The 15,532-nt window shown below is 43.1% G+C and overlaps 1 protein-coding gene across 1 annotated transcript in view; it reads right to left on the bottom strand.

Annotated features, from left to right (window-relative positions):
- paxip1 (PAX interacting (with transcription-activation domain) protein 1) overlaps nucleotides 1-15,532 on the bottom strand; it is a 119,094-nt gene that overhangs the window by 14,551 nt on the left and 89,011 nt on the right. Inside the window, exons 11-15 of the mRNA XM_072576229.1 lie at nucleotides 14,341-14,462; nucleotides 7,905-8,089; nucleotides 6,704-6,747; nucleotides 3,683-3,750; nucleotides 1,324-1,426 (exon numbers count right to left, since the gene is read on the bottom strand). Of these exons, the coding sequence (XP_072432330.1) occupies nucleotides 1,324-1,426; nucleotides 3,683-3,750; nucleotides 6,704-6,747; nucleotides 7,905-8,089; nucleotides 14,341-14,462 (522 nt within the window). The remainder of the gene's footprint in view (nucleotides 1-1,323; nucleotides 1,427-3,682; nucleotides 3,751-6,703; nucleotides 6,748-7,904; nucleotides 8,090-14,340; nucleotides 14,463-15,532) is intronic.

The following is a 15,532-nucleotide window of genomic DNA, read 5'->3' as shown; positions in this document are numbered from 1 at the left end:
GGTGCTAAGTACATTGGGATCACAATTGATCATTTTGAAAGACGAGGCAGGAAATTCTCATTTCCCACTTCAAATACCTTCATCCGACCTACACTACATTCAATAGGACAATGCACTATTTCTAAACAATTCCAGTCAGCCACCAGCCCACCCAACCACATCGCAGTATCTAGTAGCATCTTGCATATACGTCTGAGGTTAAGTGGAACTTGGGGAAAGGTGACGGTTATATGTCAATTGAGAGTAATTGGGTGAGAAACCAATTGGGTATTTTACATAGAGGGAGCAAGTAATCAATGCAGTTAGAGCTGATGGCGAGACAGTTGGAAAGAAGCTCTAACTGGAAAAAACAAAAACATATGCCTAGACTCCATTTAACCAACAGTTTTACCTCTGGTGTTTATCACCTTAAATCTGTCTCGAGTTGGCAGAGATCTCCAGAAATTGCAATCTGTCATTTCAGAATTGTGAACCAATGCCCCTCCAACCTTATGACACTGTTTGGGGTGAACAGCCAATGTCTTTTCCCCAGCATGGGGGAGTCTAAAACTAGACGGCATCAATTTAGGGGGAGAGGGGAAAGATTTAAAAAGAGACCTGAGGGGATAACTTTTTCATGCAGAGGGTGGTGCATGTATGGAATGAGCTGACAGAGGAAGTGGTGAAGGCTGGTACAATTACAACGTTTAAAAGGAATCTGGATGGGTAGCAATAGGAAGGGTTTAGAGAGATATAGTCTAAATGCTGGCAAATGGAACTAGATTAATTTAGGATATCTGGTCGGCATAGACGAGTTGGACTGAGAGGTCTCTTTCCGTGCTGTATGACTGACGCTTCAGAACCGACCTCTCTGGTTAAATCCATCTTTAGACTTTCCAAATCACCCTGAATCTCGTTTGAACTGCACTGTGATGAGGTAGTTAGTTATTGTAACACAGTAAGAGGCTGTACAGTGCAAACTTTCAGATTGCTGTTGATACTGATGTTTTAGCCATTTATTCCCCCACATTCCCCTCTTCTCCCAATTCAGGGAGGCACCTCAGATGGTTTTGACTGAAGAATGGCAACCTGAGTGTACCACATGTTAAATGAATGTTAAGACGAACAGAAAGCCAAGTTAACAAATAACTCTGTGGTAAAGGGCATCTGCTGATATGCTGCCCCTAAGTTTTCACCACGTTACAAAACTAAAAGACTGCATCCACTTAATGGTTAGAATAAATCACAGGGCTAGTCTGCCGCCGTGATTGGCTGCTCAACGGAAGACCCCTTCAAGTATTACACAGAACAAGAAGTGAGAGACAAGGCGCAGGGAAGGGTTACCTTGATGTACTGCTGAACCTGGGCAGGCTCAAATCCTGTGAACAGCACTGCTGGTGTTGACTCTGGAGGGAGCTTTTTTGATGGTGGTGGCAGATCCTCAATCCTGGTTAGACAGATGACTTGCCGAGTCAGAAACTGTGATCATATCGATGGGAGATAAAAAAGAACCACACAAAACTACCCAGGTTATCTAGCTCTCTCACCCCGATACCACATGAAGTGCTCTTTTTGTTTTCTCTCTCTCTCTCTCTCTCTCTCAAAGACACAGAGTACTGTTCCACAGGCAGACTACAAGCATATATAGCAGGAGCAAGCAGGCTATTTGGTCCACTCCACCATTCAAGATGATCATGGGCGAACTCACTTTAACCTTAAATCCACATTCCCATCTACCCCAGGTAACCTTTCGGCCTCCCTTGTTCAACAAGGAATTAAACTATTGGATTATTAAAGCGGAGGGATAACAGCATACCATTCCTTTTAAAATAAACATTCAGGAGATGACGGTGTCACTGTCTAGGCCAGCATTTATTGCCCATCCCTAATTGCCCAGAAGGCCGGTAAGAGACCACCATATTGTTGTGGGTTAGGCCAGACCAAGTAAGAATGGCAGTTTCCTTTGGTCTTTCTGAATATCGACGATAGAGTTACGACCATCATTAGACTCTTAATCTCAGATATTTATTGAATTCAAATTCTACCACCTGCCATGACAGCATTCAAACCCAGATCCCCAGAACATTAGCTGGATCGGTGCATTAACACTCCAGCAATAATACCACTAGGCCATCGCCTCCCCTGAAATTGTTGGGATTCAATCCCCACACACATGCACATTGGGTTTGAGCGGGTTTGAGTTTGTTTTTCTTTAAAACCATGCGGCTGGTTTGCAATCAGTGACGTCAGCAGATTGGGTTCAATTCCCCCACTGGCTGAGGATACCACAAAGATTTCCACCTTCTCAACCTTTCTTTTTGAAAGGATTGTAGATGACACTAAACTTGGAAGTGCAATAAACGGTGCGGAGGATAATACGTGACTTCACGACACCACAGAAAGGATGGTAAAATGGGTGGCCCATGCAATTCCGTGCAGTAAGAAGTGAGGTGATAATGGAATGAGGAGGAACGATATGAGTTAAAGGGGATTGAAGAAAAGAGAGACATTAGCATATGTGTGTACAAATCACTGAAGTTGGCAGGACACTTTAACAAAGAAATGACTAAATATACAGGGTCCCGGGTACGAAAGCAACAAAGTTCTGCTAAACAGAGATAAAACTGGAGGCTGGTTGCAGCTGGAGCACTGTGTCCAACTGTGAGTATCCCTCTTTGTGGAGGGACGTTCAGACTTTGTGGAGATTGCAGATGAGATTTACATGAATGAGTGATAAGGTCATACAGTAACTTAGCAGGAAGTGCTGAAGAGATTTGATGGATGTGTTTAGTATCGTGAAAGATTCAAATAGTGTAAATAAAGGGAGGCTACTTCTAACTGATAAAGGGTAGGAACCAGAGGGCTAAAGGCAAATGCCACATGAACCAAAGATAACAGTGGGGGAAACCTTTCTTAAGAAATGTGGTGATAGGATTTGGAATGCACTACTTGAGGGGTTAGTGGAAACAGATTCAAAAATGAGGAAATTGGATAAATGCAAAAAGGAGAAAAAAGTTGCAGGAAGAGTGGGGAGTGGGACCAAATGGATTGTGCCTTGAAAGGGCTAGCACATATTTGATGGGCAGAGGGGCCTCCTTCTGTACTAGTTTTGTTCTGCGTCTCGTCTTCAAGAATAGGCCAATGTCTGATCCATCAATTTAACATGTAAAAAGTTAATGACAAATATGTAGCATTGTGATTACTTGAACTGCAATTTTAAAAAATGCATTCCATTAAATTCCAAAAGCACTCAAGTTCAGGACAGCAAGAGTTTAAGACAACAATTTGGATATTTGTGTAATGCAAGTTGTTTCACATTTGTGTAGGTAAAAACAAGGAATGCAGATGCTGGAACCAGAGTCTAGATTAGAATGGTGCTGAAAAAGCACAGCAGGTCAGGCAGCATCCCCTCAGATGCTGCCTGACCTGCTGTGCTTTTCCAGCACCACTCTAATCTAGACTCCTGTTTCACATCTGTGTTGTATTTCAGAGGCATTGAATGGAGAGTTAAGGAAAACCACAAAACAAACCAAACACGGACGACAGTAACTAGAGACACTAAATAACAGCAGTCTGTCACAAACAGACCTGGGTAACTGGCCAAGTCTCTTGAACTCTATAATTGCACATTCTCCACCACACAGGCCAAAGCAACAATAAATCTCAAACTCAATGAGAAAAGCTATGGTCATAGTCACCTTACCTTGCTCTTTTCACAGGAGGTGGAGCGTTATAATCATTTTGTTTCTGTTTAATCTGGAGACGTACATTCTGCAAGGTAAAAGACAGACCACCAGGACACCTTTAGCAGGTTCACAGAGGAAGGAAACACATCACTCGTCTCAATGGGAGCTACGCCAGCAATGATGTTCCACACAAGTCCTAGCATCTTTCTTCATCTCATTCCCAATACTCCTGACATTGTCTTTCATTTATTTTCCCCTTGCACTTATGTCATTTCCTCATGAAGAGGACCTACACAATTGATCTAATCTACGCCCCGAGATAGGAACTTACCTGGTTGGGTAAGGAAATCTCTCCCGAACTCCTTTAGTTAGGCCACACTTCAAATATTGTGTACAATTCTGGTCACCACACTACGAAAAGGATGTAGATGTCTTCGAGAGGGTACAGAAAAGGTTTACTAGGATGCTGCCTGCTAATGGGGGATTTTAGCTCTGAAGAAAGATTGGATCGACTGGGTTTGTTATCACTGGAATGCAGCAGGTTGAGGGGCCGCCTGAAAGAAGTTCCGAAGATTGTGAATGGCATGGACAGTGGCAAGTATGAGGCTTTTTCCTGGGGTTGGGGAATCTCACACACAAAGGGTGGTGAGTGCTTGCAATGCATTGTCAGAGGTGGTGGTGGAAGCAGACAGAACAGCAGCTTTCAAATAGCACTTAGACAAATACGTGGTTAAGAAGGGAATAGAGGGATATGGATCCACTAAGTGAAGACAGTTACTAGACAAATACGTTGTTAAGAAGGGAATAGAGGGATATGGATCCACTAAGTGAAGACAGTTACAGCGTAAAAGTGCATGATGTGTCAGCACAGGCTTGGAGGGCCAAAGGGCCTGTTCCTGTACTGTATTGTTCCATGTTCTTTCACAGTTATCACAGGCTATTTTCCATTTATGGCTTTAACTCTCCATTGCAGATGAAAATATCTGTTCTACGTGTCTAGGAGAAAGTGAGGACTGCAGATGCTGGAGATCAGAGTAAAGAGTGTAGTAATGGAAAAGCACAGCAGGTCAGGCAGCATCCCAGGAGGAGAATCGACATTTCAGGCATAAACCCTTCATCAGTTTCCTGATGCTCAAAACGTCGATTCTCCTGCTCCTCGGATACTGCCTGACGTGCTGTGCTGTGCTGTTCTATGTCTACCTTTACAAAGAGCTCTCCAAGATTGAGAAGACATCACGTTTGCAAGCTCCATTCCTGAGAGAGATGTGGGCATCACCAGTTGGCCAGCACTTATTGCCCATCCCTGGTTACCCTCAAGAAGAAATCTGAACCACTATGGGTAGACCCACAATGCTGTCTGGGAAGGAATTTCTAAGTGAAGTTTATCAACTTGCTAACTCAACTACAAGTTACCAATGTACAATGCAATTTACTCCATATTGTTGTGACTCAAAACATTAAAGTTTTCTCCCCATCGATGTGCCAGACCTGTTGAAGTTTTCCAGCACTTTCTGCCTTACTTCCAGAATTCCAACATCCGCAGTCTTCACTTTCATTTACTATTGCCTCAGTTTATAGGGGAGGTGATGGCCTAATGGCATTATTGCAAGACTCTCAATGCAGAAATCCTGCCTTGGCAGATGATGGAATCTGAATTCAATTTTTAAAAATCTGGAGTTCTAATGATGTCCATGAAACTGCTGACAATGATCAGGAAAAAAATATATCCATCTGGTTCACTAATATCATTTAGGGAAGGAAATCTGCCAAACTCGTCTAGTCTGGCCTACATGTGACTCCAGTTCCACAGCAACGGGCTGACTCTCAACTGCTTTCAGGGGAATTATGGCTGGGCAATAAGCCCTGACTTAGCCACACCCCGTCTTAATTCATCAAGGAACAGCGCAATTAAAGATGCTGGCTGTAGGCACTATTGGAGCAGGGAATTGGTGTGGAATGCTAACACCTCCCAGAAACATCGCCAAAAGCTATCATATGCTTGACACAAAGCTGCTCACTGGCATTCAGTTCAGGTTATGCAAGGGTTACTTGGCTCATGATTCTGCAGCCTGGGTATAAAAACAGACAAGAAAAACTGAGGCGAGAGTAATTGCTCTTGACAGTGAAGCTGCCTTGGATGAGATTGCGGCATCGGGGTGCTCTGAAAAACTGCAGCCAATGGGAACTGGGGGAAACACACTGCAGACTGAAGCCCAAAGTAGCAGAGAGGGATATAATGGTGGCTACAGTCAGGCACCAGGAAAGGGTCCTCAGCTGAAACATCTTCAGCTCTTTCAATAATGCCCCTCTCTTGATTCGAAGGTCGAGAGTGGGGCTGGTTGCTGATGACAGCAAAACTGTCTCAACAGTTTCCTGTGTCAGAGAACTCCACAGGCTCACCAATCTCTGGGCGAAGAAATTCCTCCTCATCTCAGCCCTAAAAAGGCCCATCGTTGAGCGTTAAGACTCTGAACCCCGGGTTCTGGATTCTGCAGTAGTCAGGAAAATCCTTCCACCCTGTCAGAATTTCTTACGCTTCTATGAGGTATATCCCCCGATCTTCTCAACTCTGGTAAATACAAGCCTAACCGATTCAGTCTCTTCCCAATATGTCAGTCCTGCCATCCCAGGAATCGGTTTGGTAATCCTTCTTTGCAGTCCCTCAATATCATTTCTCAGACACTGAATTTAAATTCCACCAGCTACCATGGTGGGACTCGAGTCCATGCCCCAGTGCATTGCCTGGGCCTCTGGATCATTTGGGCAATTTTTACCACTATGCTACCATATCCTCTTAAGATAAATGTAAATGCTTTCTTTAGCCAAGGTATTTTGATGTACATCATTTGCATTGAAATAATAAACCTGCTTTGGTTTGATTAAAGCAAATCTACTCAATCTCCCACAAGTCTACACGCATGGCTTTTAGACTTAATGTGGGGAAAAAGGACAAAATTCAGGAGAGGGTGAAAAAGGGGGTAAAAACTACATAGTAGCAGTCAACACTTGAGACAGAGGGTAATTAAACATGGTCATACCATCAACAGCTCCGGAGAGATCTTCAGTGGCATCCGCCAAGCAGCTGGAAACAAAAATGAACAGAATTTAACCAAATCTTTATCTACCAATGATACAAATGCCACAGAAACTATTGCGTGCAGTTCTGGTTGCCACATTAGCAGAAGGACGTGGATGCTTTGAAGAGGGTGCAGAGAAGGTTTACCAGGATGTCGCTTGGTCTGGAGGGTTTTAGTAATGTAGGAGAGGTTGGATAAACTCATCGTTTTCACTGGAAATTCAGAGACCGAGGGACTCCATTTACAAGTCTACAAAATTATGAGAGGCACAGAAAGGGAAGAGAGTCAGATGCATTTACCTAGTTTTGTTCTGTTCTATTCTCTGTTCTCCATTAATATTTTTACAGGAAGGATGGATAACTTAACCACCTTTTCAAAAATAAGAATGGCACCTTACAGATATTTAACTACCTTTAAATTTAGGATAGCTTTGGCACAAAGGATGATAGCACATTACTAGAGCGCTGCTTTTTGAATTTAGGGTTTTGTTTAATTTTGTCTGAAATAGGAGTAGCTGATTAGATTAGATTACTTACAGTGTGGAAACAGGCCCTTCGGCCCAACAAGTCCACACCGCCCCACCGAAGCGTAACCCACCCATACCCCTATATCTACATCTGCATCTACCCCTTACTATGGGCAATTTAACATGGCCAATCTACTGCTTCCATTAAGAAACTGAGCTTTGTCAAAACGGGCTACAACAAAACTATGAAAAATGGAACTTGGAACAGAGAGAGAGAGAGAGAGAGAGAGAGAGGGGTCAGGGTTCAAAATGTTGAAGAAGCTTACGAACTGGTGAGGATGTCTAGCTGAAGAATGGCAAGATAAGTCCACTCGGACTTTATTCAGGAGGCAGATACGGGGTTTTGGCGGCGGTGGGGGGAGCTTTTAGATAAGCACATGAATATGCAAGAAATGGAGGGATTATGGACCAAGGGCAGGCAGAAGAGATTAGTTTAACTTGGCATCATGTTCGGCACAACATTGTGGGCTGGAGGGTCTGTTCCTGTGCTGCACTATTCTACGAGTGATGGTGAAAATTCAACATGGCAACCAGCTCGGGTTTCAACTTGGCTGAAGGATCCAGATGAACCTCTCATCTTTTGCCATTCCACAAAAACCAGATGAATTTGGCAGCTAAAAATTTCACATACGATACCTAAAAGGTTTGAAACCAGTTGTGGACTGGGGGCAAGAGGGTCCTGGAGGTTGAACACTGTGTAGCGACTGTGCTGAATCTGTCGCAATGCATCGAAGTTCCCGAGGAGAATGTCACAGAGCCACTGAGCGTTCACACATGGTATCCTCCACTCCTTCGCCTTCTCATATTTCAATCCACACGGTCTGTTCTCAAGACAAGCCACCGGGAAAGTAGAGTCAGTTCACTTTCAAATCAAACACCAAGAGGAAATCTCACCATACTGTACCCTGTCCCACCACAATCTTCATCCTCCCACTCCACAACTCACTGAGTCAGTACTTTAGCATAATTCGTTCTTTGTAAAACGTTAAACACTGACTCCACGTTACCAACATGCAATGGCAGACTTACTGAAAATGAATTCTCAACAGTGTCTATTACATGACATTTTGGAGAAATTTGGGGGCAACAGTCATTTTATGATTTCAATATTTTTTGTAAAGTTGTCCGATAATCATTGAAAACAAATTCAGCTTGTTCACCAGTGTCCTTCAGGATTAGGAAGCTACTGTCCTTACCAATGGCAGAGCCAAAACACTAGAAAGATCTGACAACTGCAAGGTGGTGTCATATCCAGACCGTACAGCTCATACCTAGGCGAATTTCCTCACATGAGAACTTCCTCAATAATTATGAATAAGAATCTGATTAAGAAATTTTCAGGGATCAGATCATAGAATTATGCAGTAGAGAGCCTTCAACCCATCGAGGCTGTACCACCCAAAATACACTACAATCCTCACGAGTCCCACTGTCTCACACTGGGCTCAGCGCCTTGAATGATATAGCATTTCAAGCGCTCATCAAGTACTTTTTAAAGTTTGTGAACTTTTCCACCTCCGCTACCCTTGCAGGCAGTGCATCCCAGACCCCCACCACCTTACTCCCTTGTTACGGACCTTTTGACTAAGGGGACTAGCTGCTTTCGGTTTACACTGTCCATACTCCTTATTATCTTATACACCTTGATGTACTCCAGCCTCTCTTCATAGCTGAGATACTACATCCCAGGCAATACCTTGGTGTGGTATCTATTGCTCTTGCTTGCACAACAGAAGTAAGTGCACCACACTACAGTGAGCTGGTTTGCTTTTGAAAATAAATAACTTTTCTAATACTGTTTCATATAACAGGCAACTTGACCTTCTTACCGTTGCCTGCATGCATGTAATTGGTTTGCGCCAGCTATTGCATTGTCAGAGATCACTTTATCTAGTAAAATCATAAGGAGCACAGATAAGGTGAACAGCAAAGGTCTTCTAGGCGAAAGGGAGGACTGCAGATGCTGGAGATCAGAGTCTAGATTAGAGTGGTGCTAGAAATGCACAGCAGGTCAGGCAGCATCCGAGGAGCAGGAGAATCGACGTTTTGGGCAAAAGATCATTTCCCAAGGGTAGGGGGCATAGGCTTATGGCTACAGGAAAAAAGATTTAAACAGGACTCGAGGGGTAACGTTTTCATACTGTGTGGGGTGCATGCATAGGATGAGTGAAAGGAGGTGCTGGAGGTTGATATAATTACAACATTTAAAAGGCTAGGTACATGAATAGGAAAGGTTTAGAGGGATATAGGCTCATTTGCCAGCATGTGGCCCAAGTCAGATTGGGATGTCTGGTCAACGCAGACAAGTCAGACCGAGGGGTCTGTTTCCATGCTGTACAACTCTCACGTATTGTAATTCTCCTAACTAGGACACTTTCCCAGCAATTTTTAAAAACTTTGTGTTAATTTGCAGGCAAGGTAACTCTAAACAAGCCTCTGAGCCAAGTGTTAATGAAGCCTAAAGTCACTTAGTGAATCTTGCGTGGTATGCATTTGTGCGGCTACAGTACAAAAGGTAATCATAAAGTCATTCACAACAGTAGCAATTTGTAAGAAATATTGCAGACCGGCTGCTTATCCGTTAGTGAGACAGCAGATGGTCTTGAACAGTTGGCAGTTCTGCTTGCGAGCAATCCATGGCAGACAGCAACTGATATCTTTAGAAACAAAGATCTTTATCGTTTAGAAGGAGAATGCAATGGAGTGTCACTGAATTAACCCCAGGCGTTATATACAGCTTGAATGCAAAATCAACTGTGGTACTTATCCTATTTTCCAACTAAAACATACATCCATATCCTGTGTCCCATTAGCTTATGTCCCCCACTTGCCAGTTTATTATCACCAATAATTGTGAACATATGATGCTCTAACACAAGGGACTGGGATCCTTCACTACAAAATGCAGAGGTTCTGTGCTTGTGCATCAAGGTCAGCACTAAATGCAGAAAAATGATTCCAACCATTCACCATTCTTGAAGCGCTCTGTCTTGCCCTGACATTTGTCTTCACAGTATGCTATTCTTTTCTAAAGCTGCACAGAACGGTAGCTGTAATAATGGTGCAAAATACAACACCATCAAGTGTCGCCCCTGTCCTAGAGACAGAACAGTTGTGGACCAGATTCGCAAAAAAGTTGCAAATCCTAATTGCAGTAAGCCCTGTTCAGACTGCTTGTAGTCACGAGCTAGTTCCTAACCACAGAAACCTGCTTACTAGTTGCCTGTGCTCACTGGCCAATACTGCCCAAGAAACTGTCTCCAGGGCCTCACTGCTCCTTACTTCTGTCAGCTCCTACAGCCTCTCAACTGTTCACGACCTCAGCTTTCCTGCAATTCTGGCCTCTTGCGCACCTTTGAGTTTAATAGCTAAACTAAAATCATTGAACTGTGGGTGCTGAAAATCAGGAACAGTAACTGCTGGAAAAACTCAGCAGGTCTGGCAGCATCTGTGGAGAGAAAGCAGAGTTAACATTTCCAGTCCAACGATCCTCCTTCAGAACCCACTGTGGCTGCACAAACAGATGCCTGGGACTAAAGCTCTGGTATTGTCTCACCAAATCACTGTTACAAGACACTCCTTATGAGCTACTCCTCTGTTGAAGGCTTGGTTGACTTGCACACCTTCTAGTGGAATCACATCCTTCCCATAGTGAGGCCGTGACCCGAACTGCAAATAGTACTCCAGTTATAGTCTAACCAAAGTCCTGCATAGCTCCAACATGACCACCCTGTTCTTATAATCTATGCCCACCACTTATAAAGGTCAGCATCCCATATGAATCATAGAATCCCTACAGTGCAGAAACAGGCCCTTCAACCCAACAAGTCCACACTGACCCTCAGAACAGTAACCCACCCAGACACATTCTCCTACTACTCTACATTTACCCGACTAATGCACCTAACCTACACGTCCCTGAACACTGTGGGCAATTTAGCACGGCCAATTCACCTAACCTGCATATCTTTGGACTGTGGGAGGAAACTGGAGCACCCGGAGGAAACCCACGCAGACACAGGGAGAACGTACAAACTCCACACAGACGGTCACCCGAAGCTGGAATCGAACCCAGGTCCCTGGCGCTGTGAGGCAACAGTACTAACCACAGCCTTTTTAATTACCCAATTAACCTGTTCTGTCATCTTCAGGGATCAGTGGACAAGCACTCCAAGATCTCTCTGTTCCTTTGAGCTTCCAAGTGTCTTGCCATTCATTGAGTACTCCCATGTCCCATTCCTCCTCACATTTATCTGGGTTAAATTCCATCTGACATTGAGTTGGCCATCTGACCAAACCGTTTATATAGGAATGGATGGTCATCAACAAACCTAAATTGAGAACTCAGGAATAAGAAAATGTGTAACATATTACTGTAATTTGGATTTTTAAGTAGAGATAAGCTAACTTTGTTTTAAAAGTTCAAAAAGTGTTTTGAAGAGTTAACTAATCAAATCATTTCAAGAAGGCATGTGATTTGAATGGTCTCCAACAGGATACTTGTGGCATTCATTGATGAAGCTGAAGCTTTGATATGGACAGAAAGCCAGTAAGGCGCTGATGGATTGGAGTTTAGTTCAGAAGATGCAAGTTTCAGTACAGAAAGGTAGTACGTGCAAGCCAAGCTACAAAACCTCAAACTTGAAAGAGTTTATCTGTAACAGTGTGTGTCGTGGTTTTTAAGCTGCCAAAACTGGGGGAAAAAAGTGGAGGCCACAAGAAACGAATAAAGATTTCAAGGCCATCAAAACCAGTAAGTCAGTAAAGTAAGAGGACGGCATGGTGGCTCATTGGTTAGCACTGCTGCCTCACAGCGTCAGGGACCTGGGTGACTCAGGTGACTATCTGTGTGGAGTTTGCACATTCACCCAGTGTCTGCATGGGTTTCCTCCCACAGTCCAAAGATGTGCACGCTAGGCAAATTAGCCATTCTAAATTGCCCATAGTGTTAGGTGTTACTGTCAGAGAGAAATGGGTCTGGGTGGGTTACTCTGAGGGTTGGTGTATACTTGTTGGGCCGAATGGCCTGTCTCCACACTGTAGGGAATCAAATTGAATCGAATCTAATAAATCGAAGGATTAAGATAGGAGTGACATTTTGCAGGGACTGAGAATCTATAAAGGATGTTGCTAGGAAAAAAAAAGGTTAAAACTTTGTTTTGCAGTTTACCTTAGTATTATTTTGAACTGTTTGTTCCAGTTATAAACATATTATTCCAGTAATAAACTCATTGTTCTTTTGTGGAAGAATACTGCCAATTTTGTATGAATAGATTCAATGACTAACAAATCACAAAAAATTAAACTCATTATCTATCAAGCCAGTTTTCATTCAGGGATCGGACTTGGCCAGTATTACCATCAGCTGAGATAATAACAGAAGAAAACGTTTCACCAAAGAATGATAAGGATGTGGAGTTCAATACAACATGAAGGTTGAAACGAATTGTATAGATGTATTTATGGGGAAGCCAGGCAAGCATACAGAGAAGGAAGGGAACAGAGAATAATAAATGATAAACTCAGATGAGTAAAGATAGAAGCCAGAATGCAGCATGAACATTAATATGGACTGGTTGGGCTGAAATGCCCCACCTCTGTGCCATTTATCTTAAGTAAAGGTCCTGTTTGCTTACTTCCGCGCCCCCCCACCGATTTTAAAATTCTGTACAAATAGAATCAAATGCCTTTCAGTTTAGAACTTGACAAAGCATCAAGTGACTAAAGACTGAAGCCCGTTACAAAAACATTCTCGGCTAGCACAGATCAAAAGAAAATGTTCAACGTTGAATCAAATTTACCATCAAAACAAGCTCGGAACAATGGCTTGCACGAGCAAAGTGTCCAGCATAAATCAGTCAAAGACACACGCTCACCACCAGCACCAGCAAATCCTCTTACTGAGATCCAAACATCCGAGCAAGTGGGACTTCAGTTAGAGAGACTGTGGAAGTGATTCTAATTCAAGCAGAGTTAAAAATAAAAATCACACAACACTTGGCTATAGTCCAACAGATCCTATAGACTAGCTAACTGATATAGGAGCAGCGCTCCAAAGGCTTGTACTTCCAATTAAAGCTGTTGGGCTATAACCTGGTGTTATGTGATTTTTAAACTTTGTCCACCTCAGTCCAACACCGGTACCCCCACATTATAATTTCAGCAGGTCAGAGAATGTCAAAAGAAGATTTCATTGTGATATTTTCAAAAACGCAGTCTTTACAATATCAAGATGGTTGGTCACCAGAGGTCACAGATATTAAAAAAAAAGGAGGGACAAGAAGAAGAAAAGTAAGATAAAGAGTTATGACCCGGAAGAGTTAAAATCTGTAAAGCCTGAAAGGGTTGCCGGAGCAGATCGAATTGCAACTTTTAAGATGTTAAATACCTGATGGAGGAAAAATAAACTTTGCAATGCTGAAGGTTAAGTGAAATTGTGTGCGTCCATTTGGATTGGTTATTCAAAAGGATTAACATAAGCATAATGGGCCAAATGGCCTAATCCTGTGCTGCACCCATTCAATAAAACCTTAAGCAAGAAGTATTTTTAGTTTAGCATTCCAACCGAATTGCATTCTGCCACATTAGCTCTATCACTGCCACTTAGAGTTGTCTCCCATTAACTCCCTGCACTCTCTTCACCCACTCCTCAACTGCTCCAGCCCACAAACACTTGAAAGTTATGACAGGTAGTCTTTGGAAAAAAAGACAGGGAATCATGATGAACCATAATTACAGCAAATGTACCTTTGACTACCAATTATTTCACTCAAGAAAGCAGTTGACCATCATTGCTCTCAAGAGTACCAGACCTTCAGGCACGAAACTGTAATAATTCACTCCATATGACCTTGATACGCTCCGTAAAAGGATTCTGTACAAAATTGCTTGCCGTCATTTTAAAGGTGCACTCAACCAAACACATTACAAGCCAATGAAATACTAAAAAAAACTTGGCAGACAGCACATCAGAGTTAAGCTGGTGAAAGCCAATGTCTTTTTCTATTGCGGTGACAAACAGTACCCTTCACTAACAATCACCGCCATTTCACATTAACAATCAAGAACTTACTCTTTGCAGATGAGGACAGTGTTGCTGCGGCAGAGGTATCCCGTGTACTTGGCCCCGGCTAAATAACCCATCAGCTTCAAGTCAGCTCGATCGTTATCCATGAAGCCAGTGACAGAAATCATCTGCAAAGTCACAGGAAACCGTTCAGTTTGTTTTTCCAGACCTGCTCCATCAAAGCAGCTTTCATCCATGGACAGCAGAGAGGTGAAGAAAAAGTTAGCACAAATAAATAGGTAACCAACCTTTCCCATCATGCCAGCTTACTTAAGACAAAGAACCTTTCTGATCCTCAGACAAACATCGGTGCAGTGTATAGTGTAAGTGCAGCATTCTGGAATCGCCAGTTAAATTGAGGGTTTATTTCTTGATCTGTCCAATACATTGGTAAACCTGCCTCTGGGTTTGATATTTCACATGATTATTCGTTAGTCTGGTCGTTGCCAAAGTGAAACTGTGCACCAAAAGTAAAAAAAAAATCAGGCGTTGTTATTGCGATGGGGAGCTGGTGAGGCCACAATAGAAACGCTTTGTGTAATTTTAATTTTGGTTACCCTTACCTTTGACAAGCACGATCCAATGTTGGGCTCATGGACCCCGGATGTTAGTGAATAATTGAGATACTCCATTAAAGCTTTGCTTTTCAAAGTTTGGATACACACCAGCTCATTTAAAATGTTGTGAGGAACATAATTGTCAGTAAAGGGATCACGAGTTACAGAGATAAGGCAGGAAAATGGAGATGTGGATAATCAAGTCAGCTGCACTCTCCCTGAAAGGTGAAGACGACTCTATAGGCTGAATGACCTCCTTCTGTCCCAATGTTTCGAGGGAGAGGGCCAGCTAGTTACCTTATATTATTTTGGAGATTTACTGGCAACATGTGGAGGCTTCTTGAGCTCCTTAACTTCCCATTTTACAGATTTCACAGCCCCACTTCAGCCGGGGGATCACCACAACCACAGAGCTCCTCGGCCATTGTGATGAAGCAACTGTAGCTTGTTGAGCTTTGTCAGTTGGGGAAGGTCCGGACTGGAAGGTTATGCAAGTGGCAGTACAAAAACTGGCCCATGGGCTAACAGACGTGACTCCTGGTACAGCTCATCCCAGGACATGACTACTGTCTATTCCCCCACCATCCACCTCCCTACAAGTCCTCCCAATACTGAGGAACTATGACACACTCTCTTGTGCT

The sequence above is a fragment of the Chiloscyllium punctatum genome, chromosome 8 (assembly GCF_047496795.1).
Source record: "Chiloscyllium punctatum isolate Juve2018m chromosome 8, sChiPun1.3, whole genome shotgun sequence".
Lineage (NCBI taxonomy): Eukaryota > Metazoa > Chordata > Chondrichthyes > Orectolobiformes > Hemiscylliidae > Chiloscyllium > Chiloscyllium punctatum.
Note: the sequence above shows the minus strand (reverse complement) of the source record. Positions and strands in the feature narration are given on the sequence as shown.